Source organism: Berghia stephanieae, chromosome 9 (assembly GCF_034508935.2).
Source record: "Berghia stephanieae isolate SIO BIC M18660-M18661 chromosome 9, UCSD_Bste_1.3, whole genome shotgun sequence".
Taxonomy (NCBI): Eukaryota; Metazoa; Mollusca; class Gastropoda; order Nudibranchia; family Aeolidiidae; genus Berghia; species Berghia stephanieae.
In genome coordinates this window covers 8,250,036-8,274,581 of record NC_088368.1, presented here as the reverse complement: position 1 = coordinate 8,274,581, position 24,546 = coordinate 8,250,036, and the positions used below count along the sequence as shown (strand labels likewise).

Here is a 24,546-nt window from a genome sequence, read left to right as displayed (position 1 = left end):
GACAAGGCTTGATTTTATAACAAGAGACACCGTACCACTGAGCGACCGAACAAATAATCACCATCTGCGTCATCGTCATCATCATCCTCATCACAGCCGTAACAGCCAGCAATACCACAATCATCATCTTCGGGTCCGGTCTATCGGTGTGGGGAGTGGGGGTGGAACCTGCTAAAGTATTATTATTTTTTAAACAGAAACACGATAATCATCATCATCATCATCGTCATCATCATCCATTGTCGTCGGCATCGTTATCATCGTGTCCGGGCAATCCGTGTGTGTCTGGGGTGGAACCTGCTAAATATTATTATTATCTACCTACCTAATAAAAACACACCATTCTTGTTCATTTATTTTTACAGAGGCGATGACGACCAGTGACAAATGGGAGGTGGGGGCGGCCGACAACTTTTGGCGCGACATAAATAATAATAATAATAATAAATGGCATTTATATAGCGCTTTACCCCGTTGTCACAGGCTCTAAGCGCTTTACAGTGATATAAAACAAAACATATTACAGTGAGACAAGTGTGAAGGAAACGTGATACGAATTCAATTTAACAACAACAAAATATGAAAATAATATTGCAACATTATGACGTAAAAAGATAAAACTTTAAGCGAGATTTGAACGTTGTCAACGAATCCGAGCATCTCACGAGTGATGGGAGAGAGTTCCAAAAATGGGGGCCGAAAATTGAAAAGACTGTTCACCTATTTTACGGAATGGCTTAGGTTTGACAAGGATTGATTGGTCATTGCTTGACCTCAAGTTTCTATTGGGGATATATATGTTTAGAAGGTCTTTAATATAGGAGGGACTGTTCAAGCTCAGGGATTTGTAGACAACAGTAGAAATCTTATAGGCAACTCTTTTTTCCACAGGAAGCCAATGTAACTCACGGAGAAGAAGAGTTGCTGACGGGTATTTTTTTGTTATTGCGTACAATGAGCCTGGCTGCGTTATTTTGAGCAACCTGAAGTTTGCTAATTTTGTCTTTAGCTAAATTCGCCCAAAGGGAGTTACAATAGTCCAATTTAGATAAAACCAGGGAATTAATTAAAAGTTCTGCTATATGCTTCGGTATTAAATTACGAATTTTGCTTATTTTTTTTCATTTCTATGTACATAGATTGTATGGTGCTATTCACGGCTTGTCATGGAAAGATCTTTATCAATGATGACGCCAAGGTTTTTTGCTTTATTTGAAAATTCTATTGTGCTATTTCCGAGAGTAATAGGTAATTTATTTGACTGTTTAAGGATACTCGGCCTTCCACACATTAAAATCTCAGTTTTACTATCATTTAATTTTAACTTATTGTGGTACATCCAAGATTTAATCTCATTTAAAAAAAAGCTCGTAATTCGTTGTATTAAGAACTGTAAATTACTAAGGGGTGCTGAATCATATATTTGCGTATCATCTGCATAAAAATGATAACTCAGATTGAATCTGGATATCACACTAGAAAGGGGTTGCATATATACAGTAAAAAGGACAGGGGCAAGAACAGAGCCTTGTGGCACTCCAAAATTTAGTAAAACTTGTTCTGACTGAACACCATTCACCACGACAGTCTGCCATCGATCCTGTAAATATGATGTAAACCATAGGGCAATTCCTTTTATGCCGAACGTATTTTCTAGTCTTCTTAACAAAATGTCATGGTCAATGGTGTCAAAGGCAACTGAAAGATCTAAAAGGCATAATACATTGATATTGTTAGCATCAGCATTACATAACAAGTCATTAAAGATTTTAAGAAGCGCCGTTTCAGTACTGTGTTGATGTTTGTAGGCTGACTGAAAGGGTTGTTCCAAACTGTTGTTCTTAAGATGAGATGTTAATTGAGTAAGAACTACCTTCTCCAAAAGTTTTGACAAAAAAGGTAAATTTGATACAGGACGATAATTGTTTAATATATTGTGGCCCAGTGATGGTTTCTTCAGAAGTGGTTTGACGAGGGCACTTTTAAAGCACGATGGAACTTCGCCAGTCAGTATGGATGTATTTATGATTGATGTAATGGATGGTAATAATGTATCGATGGAGCTGGCCAAAAGCTGTGCTGGTAGGGGATCAAGGTCGCAGGATTTAATGGGGCTTTTTTTATCAACTCGTTTATGAAACTAGGTGAAACTGGTTGGAACTTGTCTAAAGGGGTACCACAGAATGTATTTGTATCTATAAATGGTTCATGCCGATCTAGTTCTGAACGAATGTTATGGATTTTGTCTTTAAAAAAGTTGACAAATGTGTTTGGCAAGTCTCTTTGATTGGTTGTAGATGGTAATGACTCTCCCGACGGATTATCACCTTGTCGTGGTGGGAGAGCTTGCGTATCTCGAACCTCGGACCTCTAATAAGAGAAAAAAGGAGAGAGATCAGACGAAGAGTAATCCACCGGCCCTCCAGGAATGGGGGTTGAGCGTAGGGTTAACAACCCACCTCATAAAAAGCAAACTGTTACAGAAACAGAAACCAGACGTAAATCCACAACTGGCGGCAGCAGAGAAGCGGACCAGAATACTGGCTTCATGACGGTAGGAGGTCAAAGCCGAAAGGACGCCCCCGACCAGATTGCAAATCTGTTGTCACCAAAACGCAAGCTCAATGTCTCGTGCTGGAATGTTAGGACCCTATATCAAACAGGAAAACTGGCACAAGCCCAGCGTGAGATGTTGAACTACAAGATCGATTTGCTAGGCATGTCAGAGGCAAGATGGACAGGAGCTGGGAAGCGCCAACTCTCAAATGGCGACCTGATCATTTGGTCAGGACGAAAGGATGACCAACACAGAGAAGGTGTTGCCCTCTTGATAGCCAGGAAGAACAACAAGTCACTATTGGAATGGAAACCGATAAGTGAAAGACTTTTATACACAAGACACAACTCAAAATACACCAAGCTATCAATCCTCACATGCTACGCACATACAGAGGATTCAGATGAAGAAAACAAAGAAGAATTTTACGATATTCTAAGAATGGCCGTTGAAAACATTCCAAGACATGATATGCTCATGATCATCGGAGACCTTAATGCTAGAGTTGGCAATACACAAACAAATCAGTCCGTTGGAAAGGAGGGCATAGGGGTAATGAACAACAATGGAAGCAGACTGGCAGAATTTTGTGAAGAACACAACTTCATTATTGGTGGAACTTTCTTCCCACACAAAAACATCCACAAATTGACATGGAAATCACCAGATGGGAAAACAGAAAGTCAGATAGACCATATAATTATCAACAGAAAATGGAAGAGCAGCTTAAACGATGTCAGAGTCAGACGATTGGCAGACATTGGAAGTGACCACCATCTTGTCACAGCCAAAATCTCTACTAAATTGATGAAAACAAAAATAGCAAAACAGAAGGAGAAACGTTTCAACACAGATAAATTGAAAATCCCAGATATCCAAAACAATTTCAATATCTCAGTAAGAAACAAATTCAGTGCAATACAAGATATTACAAACATGACAATCCAAGATTTCAACCACGTCATGCAGGAAAGTGCCACTGAACACTTAGGACACAATAAATCCAATACAGAGAATTGGATATCAGCAAGGTCATGGGAGCTCATTAACCAAAGAAAATCAATCAAACTAAATCTCCTGAACGCTAAATCCCCCCGACTGAAAGAAAGGCTATCCAGTGAATACTCATTGAAGGATAAAGAAGTGAAAAAATCCACAAGGAAAGACAAAAGAGATTTTGCAGAAAATTTAGCAACTGAAGCAGAAAATGCAGCTGTAAGACAAGACACACAAACACTATACAAAATCACAAAAAAGCTCTCGGGAAACAGAAGTTATGGTCAAGAGAAACCATTAAAATCCCAAGATGGTAGTGTCATCACAGACGAAAAGGAGAAAATTGAAAGATGGAGAGAATATTTCGCAAACCTTCTGAACAGACCAGACCCATCTTCTTACACAGATATCCCAGAAGCAGAAATGGACGTAGAGGTTAATCTTGGTCCAATCACTGAGCATGAGGTGCACGAGGCAATACAACAACAAAAAAATGGCAAGGCCCCAGGTATTGACAAAATCACTGCGGAAATGCTTAAAGCGAACTCGCAAGAAATGTCCAAAATTCTCAGTAAATTGTTCACCAACATTTGGGAAAAGGAAGAAATACCAGAGGATTGGCAGAAAGGCATCATCCATAAAATAGCCAAGAAAGGAGACCTAGGAAATTGTGCTAACTGGCGTGGAATCACACTCCTGTCCGTAACGAGAAAAATTTTTAATAGAATCCTTCTGAAAAGAATCTCACCTCACATTGAAAATATTCTTAGAAAAGAGCAGGCAGGGTTCAGAAAAGGGAAGTCATGTAGTGACCACATATTTACCCTGAGACAAATCCTGGAGCAAAGCATTGAATGGAACAGCCCCCTCTACACCATTTTTGTCGATTTTGAAAAAGCCTTTGACAGCTTACATAGAGAGTCCCTGTGGAAAATACTCCGCCATTATGGTATACCGATGAAGATAGTCAACCTAATCAAAGCAATGTACAGCAACTACCAATGCCAAGTGATCTGTGGTAACAATTTAACAGACAGCTTTAATGTAACAACTGGTGTAAAACAAGGCTGCATACTCTCCCCGCTTCTGTTTATCCTGGCTCTAGACTGGCTCATGAAAAATACAATTGATGGTAAGAAGAGAGGCATTCGCTGGACACTGACATCTTTTCTGGAAGATATAGACTACGCAGATGATATCGCGTTAGTTTCCAGTACACACAGAGATGCCTCAGAGAAACTAAACGTACTACACAAGAACGCCTCGAAAATTGGACTGAAAATAAATTTCGATAAGACTGTGTACATTAGGGTGAATCCAAAACATGACAGTGAAATTAGGATAGATGAGCATATAATTGAAGAGGTAACAGAGTTCTCCTACCTCGGATCCAAAATAACAGACGACGGAAATGCAGAACACGATATCAAGCACAGAATTCAAAAGGCAAACCAGGCTTTCGGCATGCTGAAAAACTTTTGGAAATCAAAGCAAATAATGAGAAAGACAAAGCTGAAAATATACAAGAGCAATGTTTTAAGTGTACTGCTTTATGGAAGTGAAAGCTGGAAAATGACATCCTCCTTAATACAGAAACTAGAAGCCTTTCAGAACAAGTGTTTAAAAAGAATTTTTAATTTATTTTGGCCTACAAAAATAAGAACAGTGGATCTATTAAAGAAAGCTGACTGCACTAGCATTGACAGCCAAATAAAAAGAAGAAGATGGCGTTGGCTGGGTCATGTGGCCAGAATGGAAAAAGGGTCACTTCCCAAGACAGCCTTGTACTGGACAGCAGATGGGAAGAGAAAGCGGGGAAGACCCAAAGAAACCTGGCGAAGGACCATGGAGAAAGAATTAAAGGAAGCAGGCCTGTCCTGGAATACAGCCACCGCAAAAGCAGCCGATCGCAAAAAATGGAGATGTCTGGTGGATGCCCTATGTGCCTCAAGGCCCGAAGAGGATTAAGTAAGTAAGTAAGATGGTAATGAAGTGCATCTTTCACGTCCAAGTAGATCATTGCAGATGAAATGTTAAGGTGACAGCGGGATGGTGGTGGTGGGGTCTCAACCCTTCACCATCAACAACTGTTTGATGGCGTGTGTGTGTGTGTGTGTGTGATGCGACGAACGATCATAATCAAGGCTGCCAGACAGCCAGATTTCTTCTTGCCCAAGTAGTCAAATAGACCCCAAATTATAGCCAAACACCACAAGCATTCTGACTGCCTTGAAAAACTCATTGGTTTTGATTAACAAAACAATCGACTACAGTTGGATAAAACGTATTTTGTCATTTTTTAAAAATAAAAGATTAAAAAAAAAAAAGAATAATAATAGAAAAGCGTTTCTTAGTAGCCAATTTTGAACTTGGTCATCTGGCAGCCCCCATCATAACCCGCTGCAGTCAAGTCAGTCACAGACATAAGAGAGGGAGGGGTCTGTGAAGTTTCCTGTGGCAAACGAGATGCTCGTGTTTTTGTTGTTTTTTTTTTCAAACGAATCACTGCTTGTTGACGTCACCGACTCGAAACCCGCTCGAAACCCGCTCGATTTTAGAGGACTCGATCGATTACCTGCTCGATTTGATCGTTTCAAGCTCGACCCAGCACTAGAAATAGGTGTGTGTGTGATAGTGACGTCATTATATTCGGCTAAAATTAGTAACATACAGAGAGGAATCATATGCCACAGAAAAGGAGAAGCAGAAGTAACAACAGCTGCTTTTAAATTTGATAATCGCCGCCATCTTGTGTGATATGTAAATAATGATCGGATGAATCGAGAATGGATAGATAACCCATCCCTCCATATGTCGGTATTGATTCCAGCTCCCAGATATTTTGCAGTATGTCTCTGAGGAGACGGAGTGTCTCTATGTCTTCTGCTTTCAACATTTCAGGGCAAATTACCATAATCTCCAGGAGCTTTCCCATTCTTCAACTTTTTGATTGCTTCCCTGATTTCTCCAACTGAAATGTCACCCATATCAACTTCAAGGTCTTCATCTGCCTCGTTAATGTTGGGGAAGGTGCTTGGGTCTGGTTTGTTACGGATTTTCTGGAAGTGCTCTTTACACATCTTTCTAATTGGTTGTTTTCTTCTGTAATCATTGAGCCATCCTCAGCCTTTACGGGTACATCTTGGTTAGTACCTCTGTCTCATCGAAGTTTCTTGGCTATCGTGTAGACTATTTTCATGTATTTCCGATCTGCTGTTGCTTGTGCTTTGTCCTCAAGTTGGTTAACATATTTCCGTTTGTCCTTCCTTGCTGGTGTTTTGACATCTCTATCTTTTTATTTGTATTGCATTGAGTACATGCCTTTGAGATGTGGTGATTTGATGCATAAGATTTTCTTCTTTATTTGCTTCCTGTCATCAATTGCTGACCATGTCTTGTAGTGGTCTATTTCAAATCCCTCCTAACTTTCTCAGGATTTTAAATAACTCAATACATATTTTCTCACAGCGTCGCCCCATACTTTTATGATTTTATTATCCCAGCCTAATTAATGTTACATCGGCTGCACTTACGAAGACACCAAATTATGACACTGAATAAATTAACGACCAGCTGAGAGACGAGAGATGTATCAATCTTATAGCTGTGGACTTAAATTATGTTATGATTAATTAATGCCATATAAAACTAGTATGTGTAGTGAGTAATAATTAATATAGTGTTTTCGCCTGGGCCGTAAGTAGACACAACCTGTAATATAACAGAAATCGATAACTCATGTTATTAACAGAAATTGATAACTCACGTTATTATAACCGAAAATATTCCATTCACTCTCTATATCTATAATATGAATTATTATTGTATCTGTATGTATGCCTTCCAAATGAATTAATTACGTTTACAAATGTGCTATCACTAATACTAATACACGATAGTATTATTATGCATTAATATGTATTGATTCTTATGCTCTCACAGTTACTTATCATTCCCCATCCCACTGAACTAACATGCCTGTAACCCATTAATTAATAATTATTAATAACATTAATTTAGATCAGTGGTGATGTCAAGGGTTTGTTAATTGGAAATCTTTACGACATCGCTGCTCATAAGGAGTACAAAAAATTTGCAACTAATCAAAGATTTGCTCCTGGATATTCACAGAGCTAATTACCCCTGAATCGACCACCTGGTTACCATTAATCAACCATTTGATTACACATTGATCCAGAGCTGAAGCTATCAAGTGACCCATTGGGACAACCAGAGAATGACTAAAAGACTCCTACATGGAACAAACAGGTTGAAGCAACCTTAGCGCCGCCACCAATCATAGGAAGGTCGCCACCAGTCATTCCAACGTCTACCAAACAGATAAGGAATCAGTTAATTATTTGATAAACGGACAATGAAGAGATGAAAATTAGCTTACCCATATAATTGATTAAAATTTACTATTATTCTTTTGGCTAATTATGTGTTAACATGTTATTGTGTGAGGCGATTCTGTTGATTTATATTAAAGTATTTCTGCTTTAATACTTACCTTCTGAACCTAATATATCCCTATATAACGTCCCACAACATACCACTACTTCTTATTTCTCTAAACTTAAAATTGTCTTAGTATCTATTGAGTTGTCAGGAACTTTAACCCAACTCTAACTTGGCAATGCAGTTTTTTTCATCGCTGATTTGCATTGCGGCCTCAAAATCGGCAAAAAAAAATTTTTTGCAAATCTTTGCAAATTTTGGAGGTTTTGCAAAGAAAAAAAAAAGACGAATTTTTTTTAATTTGATAGCTCGTGTAGAACGTGAAAGATAATTAATCAAGAGTAGTTTCTTTTTTACTATCTCATTTTCTTCCTTTTTACTGCGCTGATATTACCTTACATTTGTTGCAACCGCAGTGAAACCCTTAAAAACAAAATAAAAGTGCATTTCTCTTTCAGGAACTAATATGGGTTTTTAGGAAAATTAATCGCAAATCTTTAGCAAATTTTTGCTGTTTTTAGCTTGCAAAATTTGGGATTTTTTTAAAAACCGCTATTTCGGTATAACAATAACAGGGTAAAAGAGGCAACAGACGACTTATGTCTTTGGGGAAAACTGTCTAACTTCTATACTTGTCTATTCCTACTTGCCATTTCTCCTACATAGACACAACATGTCTCAGCCGTGATCCATTCTGATTTGACATTTTCTTTAAAACCAATGGTTTCTGTTGCTTCCTCTTTTAAGACCTGATTAAATGTATCAATGGTCATTATTTCCTCACCCTGTAATATGCTGAATCGGTTCTTTATGGATATTTAGAAAGATTGTTATTGTCGTTATCCTGGGGTGTGGTGAGACCCGTGAATACAAATCAGTGCGTTTCGTGGACCAGTGCCTGAGAAAAGATACGTCTCAACAACGTTAGAATGTGTATTTCTCCTATTTACAAAGGGTATACCAGTTAAGTTTTCGTTTTCAAATGTTATTGTTTTGACTGTAGGCAGTGCTTGAACACCATGTAACAAAACTAAAAATACAGTAATTTTTAAAAAATCAAGTGCCAATATGATAAATCCGCACAAGAACACAGATGCACACATCTAGTTTTGATTTTAATTATCTAAATCAAATCTATACGATACTGCTGATGAATTTTGAATTCCGAAATTTTTATTTAAGGGCATAAAATTTACAAGCACTTAAAATTAGTAGACCTATATATTGTGATATAAAGTATATATATATATATATATATATATATATATATATATATATATATATATATATATATATATATATATATATATATATATATACATATAATTTAAAAGGTGTTAACCACAAGATCAAATTTTGACTGATAGTGATGTTTAGAGAAACTTGAGCTTGAGCTTTTAAATCGCGCTATATCCACTAAATGTGCTCAGAGCGCTTTACAAGGGATCCCTGACCAACAGCAACATGTAACATGTAGAACGAGACACGACGCCTGTCAGGCGATATTACTTTTTTCCGACAGAGACAACGCTGTTAACGACCAGCTACTCATTTTACACCTGAGTACGGTGAGAGAATGTGAGTAAACAACTGATTTTTCAAAGGAAAATAATAAAGTGAAAGAGGCTGTTTAACAATAATATTGTTTACCCCGCTATTCCAACATATTATTAGACCATAAATATCCATAATTGCCCCCATTTTACACTCTCTACTGACCTCAGAGAGGTAGCTGACATAGAAAGTTAATGGACCTTGAGAGTACCATCCGCTACTGATAAACTTCTTTTGCTGTGGTTCCAAATGAGTGATGAGCAAGCGCTGATTCCATGCAGTGTAGTAAACATGTGTTCTGATTGTTCGGAAACTCCTCACACTCTGATTCTTGATCACCATGTTGTTCAATTAAGTTTACCATCATTGGAACTACGATGGTCCACACAATTCCTTGATGTTACACCAACATTAATCGACTTTACGCATAATATTAATGAGGAGACTCATTGAACCTGTTGTTTGAACTTTCTTGTTCATTTGACACATACACCTGTTTTATGACACATACCTGTTATTAGTAGTAGTAGGAATGGATTAAAAGCGGAATTTAATCTCCATTGATTTCTAAAAGTGACCAGTGACAGGACCATGCAAACAATTATGCAAATAAGTTGTGCACACGAGTAGCACAATGCTTCTCTCTTTAGCAGTGTGACCATCGACTGAGTGAGTTCCAATGATAATGTCCTTTTGTAATACACCTCAACCGTCGTCAGTGTGAATAAGTACCTGTCGATAGGCAGTGATGGACATTGTTAAAGTAAATAATTATGCTTTCTTGGTGACTTGTTCTGCATGAAAATGTCATACAGAACAAATCACCAAGAAATGAAAATGTTCTTTACTGTCAGTATTCAGTGATGATGACAATTTGTCAAAAAGGAGGAAAGTTCACCGGCCCGTAATGTGATTAATCAGAACACACTTTCTCTTTTATGTAATCATATTATGTTTGTTGTTTTTCGTTTGTTTGTTTGTTTGTTTGTTTTTTGGGGTGGGGGTTCAATTTTTCAATGAAACTGCATTGGCCTAAATATAGAATTGACAGTCGACGAAGGACATCATTGCAGTCTATAACTATAACAGTCGACAGTCAATATCACTCGTATTGCTAATTTCGTGTATCTTACTGGCCTTCGTGTAGTAGGGGTGATGTTACCCGCATAAAATAGTCGAATTATTAGTCACCGTCCTTACAACGCCCACTTCTAGGCAAGAGACTAGCTAGTCCGAGACTAGAAAACGTTCATGAACCCTTTTTTTTTTAGGACTTGCTTCGTTTGGGCTTAAGACTAGCTAGTATTTACTAGACTAGTAAATAACTAAATCTAGTCCTCGTTCATGAATACGGCCCCAGGTGGTATTTGTTTTTACTACCCGGCTTGTGTCTGTATTACTGCCATATTGCAGATATGTAGCATGTAAATAAGAATCTTTATAAATCAATTGCAAAACATGTTCCATCTAAACAGCAAATTTAAAATTAAGCCTTTAAACAATTGGTTCTTAAATCAATCAACCCAACTTACTGTTTCATATTATCTCTCTATTACCAAGTGATATATATAAACATAATAATATTATGAAGATAGAACGACTTCAGAACAAACAAACAAACAAACAAACAAACAAAGAAAAAAAGAAAAGAAAACCACTTATAAAGCGTATAAAATCGCCAACAACTGTCATGCTACAGCTGCTCAAGGGTACAACATAATTTTACACCCATTTGCCTCATCCCCATATCTTTCGATTATCTTCTCATCCAAGGGTCTTGTCTTGTGCCACTTTTGACATTTGGCGCCAGTGTGTCTAGACTAACGTCGTGAATATGGGAGTGTCACCAAAATTCATGCAACTGAGCAGAGGTGTCAAAAAATGGCACAAGACATTAGTGATGTTGTGATTTTTCTGCTGAACTACCACTTGGCGGAAAATGACAATGACACAGCAAAAACAGCGGAAAATTTCTGAAAAAATCCTAAAATCCCGGAAACTTATCACCACTGAGTGCTATTACTATCTACTACGATAAAGAACAGTTAAAATAAATCTAAATTAAATGGCTAGTACCTTTCTATCCGCCCCAACCCACATCTCCAGCATTTTAATCCCATCTCCTCTGACAAATACCCTCTCTCTGCGCACTTTCCAATCAACTAAATTAAAAAATTGTCTTTTTCTATACCTTCCCAATAATTGGCTGATAGAAAATGACAAATCGAATTTTAATGTCCAGCAGTCGGGAATCGGCTAGGTAAGTAGGTAAAGTAAGCTCCTCCCACTATGAATGATGTGCGGCTATGGTCTAGTGGTATGACTCACTTTCGGATCGGAAGGTCCTGGGTTCGAGCCTCGCTCGCTCGGCGCATTGTCGAGTCCTTGGAGAAGGCTCTTTGCTTACATTAGACCTGTAAATGAGCTCTATAAAATTGACTGAAACTCTTCGTATCGTATCAGAAAAATCCAAAGAATCGAGATGAATAGTAAACAGCAAGCTTACTTGAGCAAAACAATGGCAGAAAACTAATTTACGTGGGAATTAATTAGGCTACTTACAATTGTTTCTCATAATTAAGTACCCACATCAGTGAAGAAACGGTCAACCAGTTTGTTTACAACGTGAGGCAATCGAGATGAGCTTGTAGCAATAATAAAACTTTCGATTTGAAGGTGTCTTCATAACGCACTTCCGGCTTTCGTATTAAACTTTTAGGCTCTACCAAGTAAATGTGGTCAATTTTGGCTTAGACGAAACAGTGAAATTTATCGCTCGGCGGCTCAGTTAAAATTGGCTACCATTGGGATCACGACAGGGTTGGAAAGTGAAAAGATAATTTCACAAAGGCTGTGTGAAAATACACTGGGGTGTGATCAGACACCGCAATTCTAAGAAGCGTCGCTTAACCTTGGCAATATATTCATTGTAAATATAAACGCCCTTGAGCTATGCGTAGCGCTGTGGAACATTCCTAACTACTTCACGGTCATTCGACTACGATTCATGAATTCTTTCTTGCCTTCCTTTTTAAAAATATTTGAATTTGACGAATTGACTGATTTCAGTTAATTGACTGAGAATTTACAGGTCTATAACATTCTCTTACTGTACTCAGGTGTAAAATGAGTATCTGGCTGTTTGCAGCGTTATCTCTGTCCGAAAAAAAACCGTAATACATTATATCGCCTAACAGGCGTCATGTCCCGTCCTACATGTTAAATGTTGCTGTTGGCCAGGGACCTCTTGTAAAGCGCTTTGAGCAGGTTTAGTGGATATTGCGTTATATAAAAGCACAATTTAATGACTTGGTGAATTCTGTGAAGACGATCAATACGTATTCCTTTTTGATTTGAACATACGAGACTCACCTCTTTGGACTTGCTGATCAGTCTCTCTACTAACAAACTGATGACACATACCTAATATTAGAGGAAACTGTATGTATGTGAATGTGAAGACCGTGCTAAATTGCGGCACACATCCCTTTGATCTAATCATGTAGACATGTCCTTTTGATTTTGACAAATGATGAGAGGACAAGAAAAGAACAACCCCCTCCTCCCTCTCATCGTTGTAGAAGTAGAAGTATAGATGGATTGATGACCGGGTTGATCGACCATGAAGTTCACACCTTCATCACACTCACTGCATTCTGCAGACAAAGCGTCTGTTCTGTCCCTGAAATGCCAATGATTAGTTTTCTCAAGTATTTTTATATGCTGCCAGTCTCCAGGCAACCCCCATCGCCGATCTCTCTCCATTCCCGATTCATCCGATTATTGCTTATATCTAAAACAAGATGGCGGCGATTATCCAATAAAAAGCTGCTGTGGTCCTGAAATGTCAATGATTAGTTTTCTCAAGTATTTTTATATGCTGCCAGTCTCCAGGCAACCCCCATCGCCGATCTCTCTCTATTCCCGATTCATCCGATTATTGCTTATTTTATATCTAAAACAAGATGGCGGCGATTATCCAATAAAAAGCTGCTGTGGTCCTGTCTCCCCCCCCCCCCCCCCCCCCCACTTTGGTCTGCGAGTTTAAGTTTAATACTCAACTACAGATAAAAGATCAGCACTATAATTTCTGGCCAAATGTAAGTTAATAAAGGTTTAATAGTTTAATAGTACAGTGCTTGCGACACAATTAGGTCATTTCAGCGCCAGTAAAAAGGAAGAAAATAGGATAGCCAATACACTCCATCACGGTTTCGTCGAACTCCTCGGGACATGCAAAATAGTTTGAGGAAAGATGGAGAGGGGGAGGGCAGTGAGGCTCAATGGTGTGGTCTTAGCTTCGAACCCGAAATATGTACACCTCGTTCGAATATTATCTTGGTATGTGGCTTTCAACAAGCCACATAGCTCAATTTGCGGTTTTTCCAGTTTTCATTTGTAATAGACCCAAGACAAATCTCCGCTTGAGGATGAATAAAGGGAATATTATTACTTAGGTATTTATTTTATTGCCTATGTTGAGAGATAACTTTATATAATAACATGAAATTGGTGAGTCTGTAAGGGGGATGTTGTATCACAACATTCATTTACTGTCCTAGCCAAGCAAATGACAGCCCATGGTATTGAAATCAGAAGGAATGGGGAAGTAAGAATGAGCAGAGAGGTGTCGTTTATGTCAGACAGCGATGGAGAGCATGTTTATCATACTGTATACACACATCAGGGGTGAGAATGACTGGTCACAAAAAAGGAGGAAATTTTTCATCGTGAAGATCATGACCCATTCATGCGACCATAACCTATAAATTTGAATTTCACTAAAATTTACTGAGATGCGATCCAAAATTTGTCTTGCAGCAATTTCTGACACAACTCGGTGGAATTCAAAAGTTGAAAATGTAATTACAACATTTGGTGGTTGTAGTAGGGATGATGATAAGGTGGTGGTTGTAGTAATAACAGTGGTAGGGATGATTGTGTGGTGGTGGTTTTAGTAGCTGTGGTAGGAATGATGATGTGGTGGTAGTTGTAGTAGTAGTGGTGGTAGGGATGATGGTTTGGTGGTGGTTGTAGTAGGGATGACGGTTGTAGTTGTAGTAGTGGTAGGGATGATGATGAGGTGGTGGTTGTAGTAGTGGTAGTAGGGTTGATGGTGTGGTGGTGGTTGTAGTAGTAGCGGTGGTAGGGATGGTGTGGTGCTATTTGTAGTAGTAGTGGTGGTAGGGATAATGATGTGGTGGTGATTGTAATAGTAGCGGTGGTAAGATGTTGATGTAGTGGTTTTGGTGAGTGTTTTTTTTTTATTCAGTGATGATAATAGCAATTTGTCAAAAAGGAGGTAAATTTCTCGGTCTATCGATCAAACACAAGCAAAGAAACCTAGTAGTTATTCAGCTTATAAATACAACCCAAGAATATCTCAAATTTAAAGCCATAGTCCAAAGGTAAAAAGAAAAAAGATTAAACTAAGCCAATCACCATTGCTTTGTTCTAATATATCATCTCTATATACCAGATGATTTAATGGATACAGGGATGCCACCAGACAAATTAAAAAAAGCCTGAAAACTTGCGCGGACAAGATACAAATCAACGTCAAGGGCTTTGTAGGGATAAAATATCAAATTTGGAATATTGTTTCAGTACTTATTATTGCAATTGAGAGCAAATAACACACAAAAGAAAGGAGAGTTAAGTTTTCAAATTGATAAAATAAGGTGCTGAAAACAAAAGATAGACAAATTAATATCAATAGCTATCAGGGGTGAGAATGACTGGTCACATAAAAGGAGAAAATTTTTCATTGTGAAGATCATGACCCACCCATGCAACCATAACCTATAAATTTGAACTTTACTCAAATTCACTGAGATGCAATCCAAAATTTGTCTAGCAGCAATTTCTGACAACTCGGAGAATTTCAAAAGTTGAAAGTGTAATTACATTTGGTGGTTGTAGTAGGGATGATGATGTGGTGGTGGTTGTAGTAGTAGTGGTGTTAGGGATGATGTGGTAGTGATTATAGTAGTACTGGTCGTATGGATGATTGTGTGGTGGTGGTTGTAGTAGCTGTGGTAGGAATGATGATGTAGTGGTAGTTCTAGTAGTAGTGGTGGTAAGGATGATGTAGTGTTATTTGTAGTAGTAGTAGTAGTGGTGTTAGGGATGATGGTGTGGTGGTGGTTGTAGTAGGAGTGGTGGTAGGGATGATGATGTGGTGGTGATTGTAGTAGTGTAGTAGTAGAAGTAGTGTCTTAGAGAAGATGATGTGATGGTGGTTGTAGTAGTAGTGGTGGTAGGGATGATGATGTGGTGGTGGTTGTAGTAGTGGTGGTCTTTTATAGATAATTGTGTGGTGTTGGTTGTAATAGTTGTGGTAGGAATGATGATGTGGTGGTAGTTGTAGTAGTACCGGTGGGAGGGATAATGTGGTGTTATTTGTAGTCGTAGTGATGGTAGGGATGATGATATGGTGGTGGTTGTAATAGTAGTGGTGGTAGAGATGATGTAGTGGTTTTGGTGAGTGTTTTTATTCAGTGATAATAATAGCAATTTGTCAAAAAGGAGGAAAATGTCTCCGTCCATCGGTCAAACGCAAGCAAAGTGTAAAAATGACAGGAACATAGTTTTGTATTGGTATTATGTAATATATTACTATTACAAGTATAAATCCATTCTTATCATTAAACATAAATTTACTTTTGTAAACATTTAATGAATTGTCCTTTCCACATGTTAAAGGCCTATAAGTTATTCAAATAAAAGGCCAGAAAGTGTTGTTTTGTTTTGATTTTACTTTATAAAGCAGGCTACAATATCTTTTTTTTTTTTTTTACCGAAACCTAATGGTTATTCAGTTATAAATACAACCCAAGAATCTCACAAATTTAAAGCCATTGTCCAAAGGTAAAAAGAAAGAAGAATAAACTAAGCCAATCACCATTGCTTTACTCTAGGCTAATGTATTATCTCTGTATAACCAGATAATTTAATCGATGGTAGAGAGAGAGAGAGAGAGAGAGAGAGAGAGAGAGAGAGAGAAAAGAGAGAGAGAGAGAGAGAGAGAGAGAGAGAGAGAGAGAGAGAGAGAGAGAGAGAGAGAGAGAGAGAGAGAGGAGAGAGATGTGTCCCTCCCCTTCCCCTTCAACCATCAACCTGCTAATCAAAGAACATCACAGGTCGTCTGTGTCAATTGTGACATCTGGTGCCATTCAGTCTGGCCCGACGTCATAAAAACGGGACCGTCACTAAATGTCACGAGACTATTCCACAGGTGTCAAAATATGACATAAGACATAGTGGTGATTTTGTGGTTATGAGGGAAATGTTTGACACGGCAAATTCAGCGGAAAATTTCTGAGAAATTCTCAAAATCACTGTTTATTTATCAAAAAATTTTTTTTAAAGGAGGAATTGTGATGGGGATGGGCGGAGATAAACTACCATTTTTTAAATAGTGACGACGGACAAAAACCGGAGGTTCCGGATTAAAACCGGCTGGTGGTAAAAAGACCGGATTTCCGGCTAAAACCGGAAAAGTGGCATCCCTGTGGATAGTTGCGAAAGAAAGAGAGAGATAGGGGTGGGTGGGGGGAGGAGAGACTTCTTAGAATAACTATGTATTGACATTTTGAATTCTATATCAAAAAAAAAAAAAAAATAAAGAAGAAAAGAGAAATGGAAAGAAAGGCAAAGGGGAAAAAAAAAAAAAAAGAGAGAGAGAGAGAGAGAGAGAGAGAGAGAGAGAGAGGAGAGAGAGAGAGAGAGAGAGAGAGAGAGAGAGAGAGAGAGAGAGAGAGAGAGAGAGAAGAGAGAGTAAAAGGCAATAGGTACCTACAACAGGGGAAAAAAATCCAGACCCATTTGTCCATCCCCTTCCACCATCAACTAACTAATCAAAGAACAATACTGGTCTTCTGTGTCAATTGTGACATCTGGTGCCATACTGTCTGGCCAACGTCATAAAAACGGGACCGTCACCAAATTTCACGAGACTGAGCACAGGTGTCAAAATATGACATAAGATATAATGGTGATTTTGTGGTTTTGAGGAAAATATTTGACACGGCAAATTTGAAAAAGGAGGAAAGTGAGGAATGGGGATGAATATCATGCGAAGATTCTCGCCGACCTGCGTGTAATGTTAACACATACGCAACCGTCATGTCAGTAACCCTCATGTTTTTTTTTTTTTTTTTTTTGGCTTAGGCTTTCACAAATGAGTTATATGAGACGCTGAACAAAACAGCAGCATCAACAAAGACAAATTCAATCAATATACCAAAGATACATAAGCAATATAAATACCAGACAACAGCAGAGATTTAGAAAAAATACCCTGTCAAATACAACACAAACAAAGAGCAGATACTATAAGAGAAGAAGAACGACATCACTATCGGGTCTACATCAGTGAAATCTAGTAACATCAGGTGATGCTCCATCAACACTCCCCATCAGTGTTAAATCACGAGAATTTTTTAAAAAATCCTTCAATTAATCAAATTTTTTTACACTGGCTGGGCGAAATTAGTTCCAGGAAGGAATGGAATGATAAAGTAATTAGGAAAAAATTCGGGACATTCAAATGAGTTTGAGGAAATCCTGCTGGAGTGTAATTCTGGATTTACAATTGAAAGCATACAAGTAAGACAAAAGGGACTGGTTCAAATAATGATAGGGAACAGATGTAGATTACAAGAGCATACCATCAGTGTACTACACTCCAGTACGGTTTCTTCAAACTGATTGGAATGTCCAATTTTTTTCCACTATCATTCCATTCCTTCCTTGAACTATTTTTAATACAAACACGGTTTCCTCGAAATAATTCCACAAGCCAATGTAAAAAAATATGCGCCTGGTGCTTTCGACCACCATCTCTCCACTTATTCTTATCACTTCGCCATTCATTCTAATTTTCAGTGATTTGTAAATGAATGATGTTGTAATAAAGCACACACCCCCCCCCCCCCCACACCAACAGATTGTAACATGTCATAAATAAAGTTATCTCTCAACGTATGTGTATCAATAAAGTTCCTTTTTTTCATTCTCAAGCGGAAATTTGTCCAAAGGAAGACTGGATAAACCCAGGTGTCAGTCACAACGCAGCACCACAAATTGAGCCAGGTAGAAATGGCACACTGAAGGTCACATAACGTGATGGATAATCGAACTAGGCATCTTTCAGGCACATTTCCAAGTCCATACTGCTGAATCACACTGCCCCACCCCCTTTCCCCAAGTCGTTATGACAGGGCAGTTTCCTCGAACATATTTGCATGTCCCAAGGAGTTCGAGAAAACCGTGCTGGAGTGTACTTAATTTGAGATCACCTAATTCTCATCCAGACACAAACACAGGACCCCATTAAAAGGACTCCACCCGCAAGTTAGAATTGGGGGGATAGAAGTCGAAGTAAGTGACCTCCTGCCCGTCATGGGAGATCAAAGGACCCCACCCAGCTGACCCTGATAGGTTGACACTGTAAACAAACAAACCAAAAAACAAAGACAAAAAGAAGAGAAAAATTCAATGTTTAATTCATTCATCCCTTTATTTACTCTTTGATAGCATATTTTCGCAATGGGAACGATCTTCTCCTCCTTAATTCTTTAGAACTCTTAACGGACAATTCCTTCTTAGTGAGAGCACGACGCATAGCACGGGTCTTCTTGGGCCTAAGATCTTTAGGCTTGTGTGTCTTGCCACGGTAAAATTTCCTGAGGTTCTGCTTCTGAGTCTGATTGATCACAGTCCAAACACGGGCAACAGACTTGCGAACTGTCTTGCTGTGGAAAGGAAGAAGCAAATTTAAGTCATGAACGTAATGAACAGGTTGAAATGATTAAAACATGTAAGCCCATGAAGACCAACTTAATAAACCCCCAAACATCACTAGTGCAGGTGGGAATTGAAATTCATGGCTCAAGAAAAAGATATGGTCATCAAATTGTGAAGTCTTTATTTCAGTGAAAACAACAAATGAGATATTTGTCTTTCATTCATAAATAATGAAGCGAAACCAATGTGTAAATACTATAGACTTAACATAATGCCTTTACCACCAATATCAATGTCAGACAAGTATTAAGTCTCAGAGAGAAGATGCAGATTGCCTCTCTCAGCAATGTATTCCTCCTGAAAAAAATATATCAGAAAATGTCTAAAAACCCAAAATGCAAGATTCTTACCTTTAGTTTATGGAATTCACAATGCCTACCCTCGATTTTAAATTTCAGGAAAATTTTAAGGATAAAACCTCAAACTACATGAACAATACACTTCTCAACAGTAATGTCTTGAAAGACAAGTCAAACATCTGAATCAAGAACATAAGATGGTCGCAATGATACCAGAGATTATTATAAGTTACTAATTTGCAACAAAAAAGTATCCTCGCTCACTGGTTTACAAAATATATTACTCGGATGACTCTATTAAAAAATTTTCTACAACCATTGTGATAAAAGAACAACAGCTTACCAATTTCGAAATTATATGGTTTGTTGAATCTGATGATGTGATGGTGTTTGTAGTAGAAGTGAAGGTTGAGGTGGAGGTGATAAGAATTATGATGTGACAGTGGTGGTTGGAATGATGATGTCACGGTGTTGGTTGGAGTGGTGTGACAATGTGATGGTTGTTGGAGTAATGATGGTAGAGAAAATGAGGTGGTGGAGTTGGTTGTAGTAGTGGTGATAGGGATGATGATATTGTCACAGTAGTTCAAGATTGAATAAACTTCTTAATTCCAGGTAGTTATACAATGGTCGATTTTTATTTTACTTTTGTCTGGGACACTATCGTCTTGAAACCCAATGACTACCAGCCAGCAACAAATAAATACATGAGCTTTATTATTCCCGTTGAGAAATCGGCAATACCAAAGTGGAGAATTGTTTATCTTACACAAGTGCCTGCTCCTTAATGAATAATACACACATGAAACTACAATGAAAAGGGTTAAAGTACATAATAAAATGATAAACAATAGCAATGCATAAAATTAACATCAGTCTTTTTCTAATCATTTCTTCCCAGTGACAATTTGTAAACAAGGAGAAAATTCTACGGTCATATAACCAAATGCAAAAATAACAATGCCATAGTAATATAACATTATGCACAACCACAACTAATGCACATCTAAATCGTCCTTCCCAGAAGACAATTTCAACTTATTAAACTGTCAGCTGCTTCATCAAAACATATTATGATAAAAAATACCTGTGAGTGAGAGAGAGAGAGAGAGAGAGAGAGAGAGAGAGAGAGAGAGAGAGAGAGAGAGAGAGAGAGAGAGAGAGAGAGAGAGAGAGAGAGAGAGAGAGAGAGAGAGAGACGGACATACATATATATAGACCTGTAAATGAGCTCTATAAAAATTGACTGAAACTCTTCGACAAACTGAAGATTCAATTATTTTTAAAATGGAGAGGAGAGTGATAAATACAATACATTAAAATAGTGGGCGTTATTTCTTATGGAAGTATGACTGCCATAATTTGATGTAGAAGGAATGCTAAATAAGCATGTCATTCATAATCATATAGGTAAAGATGACTTCATCAAAGTCATAGTCATATTCCTGCCTCTGGAATTTTTTTTGACATAGTCAGAAAAATAATCACCATTATCATCTTTAACTTCTAGCCATGACCAATTGAATTTATTCCTCACACTCACATCTTTAACTTTATCGATGCTCGACAAGTCTGAATTGCGATCCACGAACAGCTCAGCCATTGTGAGAACATTAGAATAATGTAGCAACGAGCAAACTTGATTTTCAATCAGTAAATGACAGAGAAAAAAAAAAAACTTAAATAAATATGACTTCTGGCTAATACACTGAATTATTAAGTAGAAGTGAATTATCAAGAAGAAACTTCGGCAGGCGTAGCGGAAAAATTCAAAGAATCGAAATGAAGGTAAATCGCCACAAAACAGCAAGCTCGCTTGGGCTTGAGCAAAACAATGGCAGAAAACGTCCTGATTTGCACGGGAATTAATTAGGCTACTTACCATTGTTCCTTATAATCAGGTACTCAATCAGTGAAGAAACGGTCAACCAGTTTGTTTACAATGTGAGGCAATCGAAATGTGCTTGTATCAATCTATCCTAATCTAACTTTCGATTTAAAGGTGTCTCCACCATCTACTCGAGATGTTACTTCCGGCATTCGCATTTTATTTTTTTTTTATAGTTTTAAAACCCAGCTTGTAATTGTGGTCAATTTTGGCTTAGACGAAACAGTGAAATTTATCGCTCGGCGGCTCAGTTAAAATTGGCTACCGTTGGGATCACGACAGGTTGGAAAGTGAAAAAATAATTTAACGAAGGCTGTGTGAAATTACACTGCGATGTGTTCAGTCACGCCAATTCTAAAAAGCGCCGCTTAGCCTTGGCAATAAATCCATTGTTAATATTAACGGCTCCCATGAGCTATGCGTAGCGTTATGGAACACTCCTAATTACTTTACGGTCATTCGACTACGATTTGTGAATTCTTTCTTTCTTTCTTTCCTTTTTTTTAAATATTTGAATTTGACAAATTGACTGATTTCAGTTAATTGACTGAGAATTTACAGGTCTATATATAAACTTAAATTATTTTTTTTAAAGTGAGACCCAGACCTGCCAACCCTTCACATTCTATAAGTGGAATCAGAACATCAGAAAATAGGAATTTGAGACAAAAATTAGGAATTTCTTACCAAAGGATAATTCCTATCAAAAAGACCACCAATTTTGTCACCAAACATATATAGACATTATTCTGGCACAGCTGGCAAAAGTACATCAGATGTTTTGGGTAATGGAATAAGGAAAGGGGGGAAAAGAGTGAAATAAATTTTCCTGCTTAGCTCCATTTTGGCAATCAAAATAATTTAAACAAAATTCACCCATTCACTCCACCCCCCCACCTTTCTTACCATTATCATCATTTTTGAAAATCCGAATTTTAGAGACAATGACGGAATAGCAGGAAGGAAGAGTGAAAAAAGGAATGATTTCACCAAAAGCGGAAGGGTTGGCAGGTATGGAGACCCCCATAATATATGCACATGCCAAAATTTTACCACTAATCTTGGTTATCAATGTGTATATTAATGCAATGATTTAAACTTGTGAAGGCAAGTCAGTCCTATCGATCCATTGTAAAGTGACATCATCATAAGTCTGTCACAACTGATCATCATTCTTGCTCCTTTATACTGCTACACACACAAACACAAATAATAATAATAAACTAAAAAACAAAAAATAACTAACTAAAGACAAACAGGATTTTGACATAAAAACTAGGATGTTGGCAAACCCGTGTTTAGCAGATCACCTCCATCCAACATTTAAATGGGAAATAGGAAAACAAAGACTTACATTTTAGCCAACTTGGATGCTGCACTTCCAGTTACCTTGGCTACCATCAGGGTCTGAAGCTCCTGTCAAAGTAAAACAAAAATAATTCTTAAACTATGTTTCAAAATTCTGTTTTATTTAAATCAAGCAAATTTAAGAACAGAGTCAAGATAGTAAGACTCAAATTGAATGGCTATAAGTATGACCATATATCATGGAGCAAGTCAGTCCTATCGATCCATCAAAAAGTATAATCAACATTAATATTTCTGTAGGAAAGATTCATCATTCTTGCTCTCCAATGTGAGACAAATAAGGGTAGTCTGAAGATTATCTCCCCCCAAAAGTTTTTTTCCCTCCTAGACAGCATGATAACGGATGTACCATCATCTTCAGCATGGCAAACAGATCCATTCATGCCATTACATACAAACATGCAATTTACTTTACAACAAAGTCAAACCGACTTCAAACTAATTCCAACCTTGTTTTAAAAACCCTGTTATACATGGGTTAAAATGTATATAATTATATTCAAAAGAACAAAGCAATGTACAAGGAATACAACTCAAAACTCTTACTCTTATTATTTAGATAAGGCTGAAGCATGAGTTGGCTACAAACATACAGGAAAGCTACGAAATGAGCTCTGCTTTTGCAGGACAACTCGCAGTCTAAACAACAGCAGCAAATGATTGTAGATTTGAAATAGTACCCCATCCTCCCTTCATTTTGGTAATTGATTTAATTTTACTCTATAGGGCAAAACTTACAAAAATATATGCAAATAGAACAATTAGTTTAGTGGTGATAAGTGAGATAGCGTTATTGTTTCAAAGCACTACTCCCAAATCTAAATGTTACACAGGAATCTGGTAAAGCACATGAAATCATAACAGTTGTAGATGACAGGAGAGATATGAGAGCAAGTCAGTCCTATCGATCCATTGTAAAACAAGTGACATCACTTTGAATCTGTCACAAATAATCATCATTCTTGCTCCTTTTTAAAAATCTGAATATCTGACAAATTTAAAACAAACATAAGCTGGATATTTCCAGAGTAAATAAATTAAATAAATCACAACAATGTAGTTCAGAACCATAAAATCCCCATCAATAGTTTCCCAAGATTCCTACAACACTTGAAAAAATTGGCCCATCGCAGTACTATTTACAAGACCTAAACCCCACCATACAAGCACTGTCAGATGGACAGAGGGGAGCAAAAATATCATCAATCAGTGAGGCAAAGCTGCCAACCTGGTTGAGAGAGAGTTTTGGGATAAAAATCAAGGAGATTGCAGTTTTCCTGACCCACATTTTAACAACAATATGCTTCAACAGTGACAAGAGTAAGATAATTGATGAATTTATTTTCGTTTGTTCTTAGGAAATCAACGACCAGATTCTTGATAAACATAGAGTAGAGGAAGTCTGATTCCAGCCTTTAGACAGGTTCTGAAAAGTGAAGTGCTAGTTTGGATTAAAATTTGAAAAACACAACTTCACACAATCATTGTTCCGTTATCTTTCACAATATCTGAACGATTCTGCCATCATATTAAAGAGGCATTGATCAAGCTTTCTTTTGGTGTGACTGACATCAAAGTAGGCACATTCTACAGTGATGATAATGGCAAATTGT

At 37.6% G+C, this 24,546-nt stretch overlaps 1 protein-coding gene across 2 annotated transcripts in view; it reads right to left on the bottom strand.

Annotated features, from left to right (window-relative positions):
* Nucleotides 1–19,072: 19,072 nt before the first annotated feature.
* Nucleotides 19,073–24,546, bottom strand: part of LOC144979606 (large ribosomal subunit protein uL29-like) — a 38,394-nt gene continuing 32,920 nt past the window's right edge. For both annotated transcript variants that reach the window (XM_078926373.1, XM_078926374.1), the window contains exons 3-4: nucleotides 22,920–22,981; nucleotides 19,073–19,326 (exon numbers count right to left, since the gene is read on the bottom strand). In XM_078926373.1, the coding sequence (XP_078782499.1) occupies nucleotides 19,095–19,326; nucleotides 22,920–22,981 (294 nt within the window). In that variant the 3' untranslated portion in view covers nucleotides 19,073–19,094. The remainder of the gene's footprint in view (nucleotides 19,327–22,919; nucleotides 22,982–24,546) is intronic.